The 10,000-nt window shown below is 37.5% G+C and overlaps 1 protein-coding gene across 3 annotated transcripts in view; it reads left to right on the top strand.

Annotated features, from left to right (window-relative positions):
* LOC143275199 (NFX1-type zinc finger-containing protein 1-like) overlaps positions 1–10,000 on the top strand; it is a 71,298-nt gene that overhangs the window by 170 nt on the left and 61,128 nt on the right. For 2 of the 3 annotated variants that reach the window (XM_076579171.1, XM_076579169.1), the window contains exons 1-2: positions 1–102; positions 4,555–4,672. The exon at positions 1–102 is cut by the window's left edge and continues 142 nt beyond it. In XM_076579171.1, coding sequence (XP_076435286.1) covers positions 4,632–4,672 — 41 coding nt within the window. In that variant the 5' untranslated portion in view covers positions 1–102; positions 4,555–4,631. The remainder of the gene's footprint in view (positions 103–4,554; positions 4,673–10,000) is intronic. The other variant, XM_076579170.1, reaches the window with a different exon arrangement.

The following is a 10,000-nucleotide window of genomic DNA, read 5'->3' as shown; positions in this document are numbered from 1 at the left end:
GAAATAATGGAGCTTTTTGTTCAGAATGTGCTCGGCTTCCTGTCTCAGTTTAGATCAGTGAGTCAACAGTTAATGTTTTCGACACCAGCATTGAACTCTGAGGTTTGTGTCTGTTGATTTTGTATGGATTAATTTCGGGTGTTTTTCTTCCAGTCAGTTTTAAGCATGTTGGTAAACTGAGTTTGCTAACTCATGATTTCGTTTAGTGCGTCAGTTAATCAGTGTACGTCAGTTTAATGGTTGCATGGCTGCACTGCCATTGCAATAATGGACGCCGAAGAAAGAAAAAAAAAGCGAGTATTCATTGTTTTCGGACCCGGTTCGGATATACAGGAAAACATAGAAAAGAAAAGAAATAAGTTGTCACACTGAGTCGCGGACAGACTGCATGTTGTGCGCCCTGCATACTGTACTGCCGGATTATATTATATAGGCTATATGGTGAATATCTATATGTTTCTTCGCAACAGTACTTTTATATAGTTTTCAGAATGTATAAAGTGATCACAGTGTGGTATACGGTCAGGTTTCCTAAAGCTAGCTACACACACACACACATATATATATATAGTTTATAGTTCCCTAAATTTTGCAACCTATTTATCCGTCACCGTGAGTCACTGTACCGTCAAAACTTTCCGTGCGTTTTCAGTGCATTACTGAGACATGTCACAGTGAGAAATGCACGGTAGATGTGTGTTATGACCAGTGCAGTTAGCTGATGAAGGTCTTCACCTTTCCATTGACTTCTGATGTCGTTCTGGGGAGACAATGTCACATGCACTGACTTTCCACCACTAGACTCAGTCACCTCTGTCCCGGCGCCGCTGGCTGGAGTTCTGCCAAAATATTAATTCCTGTCCGTTCTTGGATAATATATTCCCACGTCTTTCTCTGTCTTCCAAAGACATGAGATCGATGGGCTTTAAAACGACAGGTACTGACCCAAACCGTGAACACGAAACTGCGACACTTCTTTTTCAAAGTTCAGTCGCCATTTCTAGTTGAGTAAACTGCCTTGACTGACGACACGGATCATCTGTGTCTTCTGTGAAACGAGATTGTATGAGTGAACTTCACAGCGATATCGTACCTCCAAGTCATTTTGCATTGATAATCATTGTTTGCAGTTGATGCCACTGATCTAATTTTTTTTTTTTTTTTTTTTTTTTTTTTTTTTTTAAAGATCAGTGGGACAGTGCTCAAGAATTTGACGTCATGCACGTTCAGTTGCATTTTGGGAACGTCTGCAATCAGTTGCCGTGGTGATGCCACGGGCGTACATTCACGGACGTATATATAAATCCGTGGTGCACATTGCAACAAGTGTCAACAAGAGTGCCTATCAATGAGACAATCTCCCACCGGTCAAAGTAGAGGTCACCCAATTGATGAATGACCAAGAACAAGAAATACCAATTTCAGAATACCAGTATTTCCAGTCACGGATTGGAGATGTACTGAGATCCATATAGCCGACGCACGCGAACGCTTGACGTCAACGCGAATACTGTGAATTGTTAACGTGAAGCGTATACGTTGTTTAACACGAGAATGTGTATGCTGCAATGTGTTTACGCACGCTATTCGTCCAAAAATCAGCATTGCAGAAAAGTCGTCTGCTGGGCAAGTAGAATTCGCTCCCTTGGATCTTCCCAGTATGTATTTGTTGACAGAAACTGAAACTGGTGGTGAAGTTTGGTGTGTAATATTGAGTGAAGGGGGTGGGGTGGGTAGGTTTATTACTGAACTATTATTTCTCGTCTCTTTGCCTCTGTCTGACGCTCTGTCTGTCTCTGTCTCTGTCATTCTGTCTGTCTATTTTTTTAATTTTTTTTTTCTCAAGGCCTAAGAGCGTTGGGTTACGCTGCTGGTCAGGCATCTGCTTGGCAGATTTGGTGTAGCGTATATGGATTTGACCGAACGCAGTGACGCCTCCTTGAGCTACTGATACTGATTTGCCTCTCTGTCGCTGTCTCTGTCTCTGTCTGTCGCTCACTCGCTCTGTCTCTCTGTCTCTCTGTGTCCCTGTCTGTCTCAGTTTCTGTCTCTGTTAAAAGATGTAGAAGAATTTTAGTGATGTGAGTTGGAAACTTTTCAGCTCCATTAAGAATAACTGATTACAATAGCGGTTTAAGGAAAATGATATTACTGGTGAACATCAAGCAGGCTTTGAAAAAAAAGAAGACACTTATTATATAGTATGGATCACATATTCACTTTGTTATCACAATACAGAAAGTTTTCTTGAACTGTCTCTCTCTCTCTCTCTCTCTCTCTCTCTCTCTCTCTCTCTTATCTTTTACTTATTCTGAGAATACTTTTGATTTCATTGATACTAGAAATCATTTTGGCCAATTTGATCAAAAAGTGGTGTCAAAAGTAAACAACACAGATGCATGCACAACAATACCAAATGTAGGGTAGACATTGTAGACATCTCCTCCAGACAAATTTCTCAAGAAAGGATCCAGCAAAACAAGATCAAATCATCATCACAAATTTGTCTATCTTAGCTCCTCCTCTGACCCTTATAACCACAGTTTTTTTCCCATCAACCATCCCCGTCTGGAACTCCCTGCCTGCAACAGCAGCAGAGGCTCCCTCCTTGGTAGCTTTCAAGAGGGAGCTGAACAAGATCACAGTTTAGTCCCCCACCCCCCACCCCACCCCCCTTTTTTTCTTCTTTTTTTCCCCCCCTCCGGAGGGACGCTGTGAGTGATGGTGGGAGGGAATATGTATACATGTTCTTTCTCATTGTCACCCCCTCCGGTAGGAAGATAGGTCTACTTTGGTTATGACTAGGTTTTTACGCCTCTGCGCACACAGGTCATTAATAGTCAGTAATGACGGCTGACCTTCCAATTTGAAGATTGAAGATAGGGTGAGATGTGGTGCAAACATGTCAGATTATAGATAGTAACTGTTCTGCCAGAGTAAAACAAGGTGATATATATTATACCCTTGCATTAGTTTCTATCTTGATAAGTGAGACTGCACAACATATTATCAATAATGGAAAGAGTTTGAGTTAACATTGATACCTGATGCTTTTGAATTTTTGATCGGCTGAATATGTCATTTTGTTTTCAGAGACGGTATGTGGGCCTACAGATTCAGTTAAAGTATTTACATGTGTTATAGTGTGTCAGGCGCCAGGTGTGCTGTTAAGTTAGAGAAATAAACACCGCAATTCATCTTTCTAAAAGACCCTGCTGTGGTACGAGGAGAGAGTGGATTGTGTACCTATCCTCTGCTGTTATCCTACTCTACCGCTTCACCTTCTACACCTACCCCTACTCAACCTCTACCCCCACCACTACTACCCCCCTTTTAACACATGTATAGCTGCTTCAGGACTTCTATCCAAACTTAAACTTGGGTGCAAGTAATATCATATATAGTATTCTGGAAGGTTGGGTATTCAGCTGTGAGGGAAACATAGGGACAAAATAGTGTTCCAGTGCCTGTGGTTAATAATAATATTTACAATTTCTTGAGAATATTTTTCTCCTCTCTTCGCAGTTTTGTTGCTGCATGTAAAGAAACTGCATGTTTGTTGCATATCTGTTATGCATGTGTGTGTGTGTGTGTGTGTGTGTGTGTGTGTGTGTGTGTGTTTTACATTTATTTGCTTATTTATTATCATTGTTGTCTTTTATTTTTTTGTCTTTTTTTGTGGGCTTAGAGTTGACTTCATCAAGATTTTGTGCCTTATAAATTTTATATTATCATCATTATTATGTATTTATCTATTACTTTTCATTGATATAATTTATTTTATTATTTATTAAAAAAAAAATTTTTTTCCAAAGGCCTAAGCGCATTGGGTTATACTGCTGGTCAGGCATCTGCTTGGCAGATGTGGTGTAGCGTATATGGATTTGACAGAACGCAGTGACGCCTCCTTGAGCTACTGATACTGATACTAAAGAAAATGCTAGTAAAGCCAAGAATGCCTTGTTATGGATAATTCAGCATTTGTAAGATTTACTTCATAGCAATCCATAGAACTGTTCTTCAAGCTTTTTGATTCACAGGTACCACCTGATATGCAGTACAGGTCAGAATAATGGGGATTAGCAAAGGCAGCAATCCATCATGAATCAGTCCCTGTGTTTGAAAATTAAAAAAAAGAATTGGGCGTAGATTTGAGAACACCAAATGATGTTGTATATCAGTATCAGTAGCTCAAGGAGGCGTCACTGTGTTCAGTCAAATCCATATACGCTACACCACATCTGCCAAGCAGATGCCCGACCAGCAGCGTAACCCAATGTATGTGTGTGTGCGCGTGTGCGCGCACGCGCGTGTGTGTGTGTGCGCACGTGTGTGTGTGTGTGTGTATGTGTATTTTTCTACCTGTGTGTGTGTGTGTGTGTGTGTGTGTGATTTTTGTTTGTTTGTTTCTGGGTTTTTTGTTTTGTTGTTGTTGTTTTTTGTTTGTTTGTGGGTTGTTGTTTTTTTGGTTTTCTTTGTGGTTTTTTTTGCTCATTGATCTCAGTGATCTGAAATTGAAGAGTAATATGATACGTTTTGTGTCTTGAATCACAGAGTGCTCAACACCTGTGAACAGGGAGACTGACGAGGCAAGGCGTCAGAGACCTTGAGGAAGAGGTAACACCAGGAAGATGGAGGCAGAGGAACCTCTGCAGCCAAGGGGGCCTCTCAGGTAGGAGGGTGCAGTTTGTGCCTGTCTGTTTTGTGCGAATGAATCACCTTTGGGAGGTATAATGATGATGATGATGAGTGAATAAATCACCTTTGGGAGGTATGATGATGATGATGATGAGTGAATAAATCACCTTTAGGAGGTATGATGATGATGATGATGAGTGAATAAATCGCCTTTAGGAGGTATGATGATGATGATGATGAGTGAATAAATCACCTTTGGGAGGTATGATGATGATGATGATGATGATGAGTGAATAAATCACCTTTGGGAGGTATGATGATGATGATGATGAGTGAATAAATCACCTTTGGGAGGTATGATGATGATGATGATGAGTGAATAAATCACCTTTAGGAGGTATGATGATGATGATGATGAGTGAATAAATCGCCTTTAGGAGGTATGATGATGATGATGATGAGTGAATAAATCACCTTTGGGAGGTATGATGATGATGATGATGATGATGAGTGAATAAATCGCCTTTAGGAGGGATGATGATGATGATGATGAGTGAATAAATCACCTTTAGGAGGTATGATGATGATGATGATGAGTGAATAAATCACCTTTAGGAGGGATGATGATGATGATGATGATGATGTTAATAAATTATCTTTGGGAAGGATGATGATGATGATACAAGTGAATAAATCACCTTTAGGAGGTGTGATGATGATGATGATATGAGTGAATAAATCACCTTTAGGAGGTATGATGATGATGATGATGAGTGAATAAATCGCCTTTGGGAGGTATGATGATGATGATGATGAGTGAATAAATCGCCTTTGGGAGGTATGATGATGATGATGATGATGAGTGAATAAATCACCTTTAGGAGGTATGATGATGATGATGATGAGTGAATAAATCGCCTTTGGGAGGTATGATGATGATGATGATGATGAGTGAATAAATCACCTTTAGGAGGTATGATGATGATGATGATGAGTGAATAAATCACCTTTGGGAGGTATGATGATGATGATGATGATGAGTGAATAAATCACCTTTAGGAGGTATAATGATGATGATGATGAGTGAATAAATCGCCTTTAGGAGGGATGATGATGATGATGATGATGATGTTAATAAATTATCTTTGGGAAGTATGATGATGATGATGATACGTGTGAATAAATCACATTAAGGAGGTGTGATGATAATGATGATACGAATGAATAAATCATCTTCAGGAGGTATGATGATGAGGATGTTAATAAATTATCTTTGGGAAGTATGATGATGATGATGATACATGTGAATAAATCACATTAAGGAGGTGTGATGATAATGATGATACGAGTGAATAAATCACCTTTAGGAGGTATGATGATGAGGATGTTAATAAATTATCTTTGGGAAGTATGATGATGATGATATGTGTGAATAAATCACCTTTAGGAGGTATCATGATGATGATGATGATGATGATGATGATGATGTTAATAAATTATCTTTGGGAATGATGATGATGATGACGATACGAGTGAATAAATCACCTTTACGAGGTATCATGATGATGATGATGATGATAATGTTAATAAATTATCTTTGGGAAGGATGATGATGATACGTGTGAATAAATCACCTTTAGGAGGTATGATGATGATGATGATGAGTGAATAAATCGCCTTTAGGAGGGATGATGATGATGATGATGATGATGTTAATAAATTATCTTTGGGAGGTATGATGATGATGATGATGAGTGAATAAATCACCTTTAGGAGGTATGATGATGATGATGAGTGAATAAATCGCCTTTGGGAGGTATGATGATGATGATGATGATGAGTGAATAAATCGCCTTTAGGAGGGATGATGATGATGATGATGATGATGTTAATAAATTATCTTTGGGAAGGATGATGATGATGATATGTGTGAATAAATCACCTTTAGGAGGTATCATGATGATGATGATGATGATGATGATGATGATGTTAATAAATTATCTTTGGGAATGATGATGATGATGACGATACGAGTGAATAAATCACCTTTAGGAGGTATCATGATGATGATGATGATGATAATGTTAATAAATTATCTTTGGGAAGGATGATGATGATACGTGTGAATAAATCACCTTTAGGAGGTATGATGATGATGATGATGAGTGAATAAATCACCTTTAGGAGGGATGATGATGATGATGATGAGTGAATAAATTATCTTTGGGAAGGATGATGATGATGATACAAGTGAATAAATCACCTTTAGGAGGTATGATGATGAGTGAATAAATCACCTTTAGGAGGTATGATGATGAGTGAATAAATCACCTTTAGGAGGTATGATGATGAGTGAATAAATCACCTTTGGGAGGTATGATGATGATGATGATGAGTGAATAAATCACCTTTAGGAGGGATGATGATGATGATGATGAGTGAATAAATTATCTTTGGGAAGGATGATGATGATGATACAAGTGAATAAATCACCTTTAGGAGGTATGATGATGAGTGAATAAATCACCTTTAGGAGGTATGATGATGATGATGAGTGAATAAATCACCTTTAGGAGGTATGATGATGATGATGATGTTAATAAATTATTTTTGGGAAGGATGATGATGATACGTGTGAATAAATCACCTTTAGGAGGTGTGATGATGATGATGATATGAGTGAATAAATCGCCTTTAGGAGGTATGATGATGTTGATGATGATGTTAATAAATTATCTTTGGGAAGGATGATGATGATGATACAAGTGAATAAATCACCTTTAGGAGGTATGATGATGAGTGAATAAATCACCTTTAGGAGGTATGATGATGATGATGAGTGAATAAATCACCTTTAGGAGGGATGATGATGATGATGATGATGTTAATAAATTATCTTTGGGAAGGATGATGATGATGATACAAGTGAATAAATCACCTTTAGGAGGTATGATGATGAGTGAATAAATCACCTTTAGGAGGTATGATGATGATGATGAGTGAATAAATCACCTTTAGGAGGTATGATGATGATGATGTTAATAAATTATTTTTGGGAAGTATGATGATGATACGTGTGAATAAATCACATTTAGGAGGTGTGATAATGATGATGATACGAGTGAATAAATCACCTTTAGGAGGTATGATGATGATGATGTTAATAAATTATCTTTGGGAAGTATGATGATGATGATGATACATGTGAATAAATCACATTAAGGAGGTGTGATGATAATGATGATACGAGTGAATAAATCACCTTTAGGAGGTATGATGATGAGGATGTTAATAAATTATCTTTGGGAAGTATGATGATGATGATATGTGTGAATAAATCACCTTTAGGAGGTATCATGATGATGATGATGATGATGATAATGTTAATAAATTATCTTTGGGAATGATGATGATGATGATACGAGTGAATAAATCACCTTTAGGAGGTATCATGATGATGATGATGATGATAATGTTAATAAATTATCTTTGGGAAGGATGGTGATGATACGTGTGAATAAATCACCTTTAGGAGGTATGATGATGATGATGAGTGAATAAATCACCTTTAGGAGGTATGATGATGATGATGATGTTAATAAATTATTTTTGGGAAGTATGATGATGATGATACGTGTGAATAAATCACCTTTAGGAGGTGTGATGATGATGATGATACTAGTGAATAAATCACCTTTAGGAGGTATGATGATGATGATGTTAATAAATTATCTTTGGGAAGGATGATGATGATGATGATGATGATACGTGTGAATAAATCACCTTTAGGAGGTATGATGATGATGATGAGTGAATAAATCACCTTTAGGAGGTATGATGATGATGATGTTAATAAATTATTTTAGGGAAGTATGATGATGATGATACGTGTGAATAAATCACATTTAGGAGGTATGATGATGATGATGATGATAATGTCAATAAATTATCTTTGGGAAGGATGATGATGATGATGATGATGATACGTGTGAATAAATCACCTTTAGGAAGTGTGATGATAATGATGATACGAGTGAATAAATCAACTTTAGGAGGTATGATGATGATGATGATGTTAATAAATTATCTTTTGGACATATGATGATGATGATGATGATGATACGAGTGAATAAATCACCTTCAGGAGGTATGATGATGATGATGATAATGTTAATAAATTATCTTTGGGAAGGATGATGATGATGATATGTGTGAATAAATCACATTAAGAAGGTATGATGATGATGATGATGATGATGTTAATAAATTATCTTTGAGACGTATGATGATGATGATGATGATACATGTGAATAAATCACCTTTAGGAGGTATGATGATGATGATGATGATAATGTTAATAAATTATCTTTGGGAAGTATGATGATGATAATGGTGATGGTACGAGTGAATAAATCACCTTTAGGAGGTATGATGATGATGATAATGTTAATAAATTATCTTTGGGAAGTATGATGATGATGAAGGTGATGATACGTGTGAATAATTCACCTTTAGGAAGTGTGATGATGATGATAATGTTAATAAATTATCTTTGGGAAGGATGATGATGATGATGATACGTGTGAATAAATCACCTTTAGGAAGTGTGATAATGATGATGATGTTAATAAATTATCTTTGGGAGGTATGATGATGATGATGATCAGAGATCAGGTTGGGTTCAATAGACAATAGGTCATATGACCGGAAGAACATAAAATCAATAGGTCATTTTGAAAATCAATAGGTCAAATATCACCCGTCCCGGGCTTTTTCAAACTTTAATAATGCACAAATGAAAGGAAAATGTAATACATTGGCCATTCTGGTCATTCATTGACTAGAAAAAAAAGAAGTTAAGAATGTCATTGATTTCTGACAAGAAAATGCAATGTTCTGGTCTTCTGCGTTGACTAGAAAACATATACGACTGGCTCATTTACTGCTGTCAGGCGATTATGCCTTGCGGGAAGATGACGCAAGGACAACCCTTGGTTTTGCAGCCTTCCATGCACCGAGGGCATCTTCGGAACTGCACTCGGTTATTGCAAAAGTGGGAATGCCAATTCTTCTCGCCGAAGCTCGCGAAAGGCAGCGATAAAGATTCGTTTCGGATTTCGTTTCGTCACGGATCCGTATTTTAATAAACCAGTTTATAGTCATTTCCTGTATGAGCAGACGACAAAGCGATCGCGATCGTTAAAGAGAGAGAAAGAGAGAGAGAGAGATGGTTACTTTGGTTGACCGACTGGTCATAAAAACAATAAGTCATGTGACCTGTCAACTTGAAAAACAATAGGTCATTTCAAAATTAAATGCGTCAATGACCGATGACCGATGTCGAACCTGATCCCTGGATGAT

This window comes from Babylonia areolata, chromosome 30 (assembly GCF_041734735.1).
Source record: "Babylonia areolata isolate BAREFJ2019XMU chromosome 30, ASM4173473v1, whole genome shotgun sequence".
NCBI classification, from domain to species: Eukaryota; Metazoa; Mollusca; class Gastropoda; order Neogastropoda; family Buccinidae; genus Babylonia; species Babylonia areolata.
Note: the sequence above shows the minus strand (reverse complement) of the source record. Positions and strands in the feature narration are given on the sequence as shown.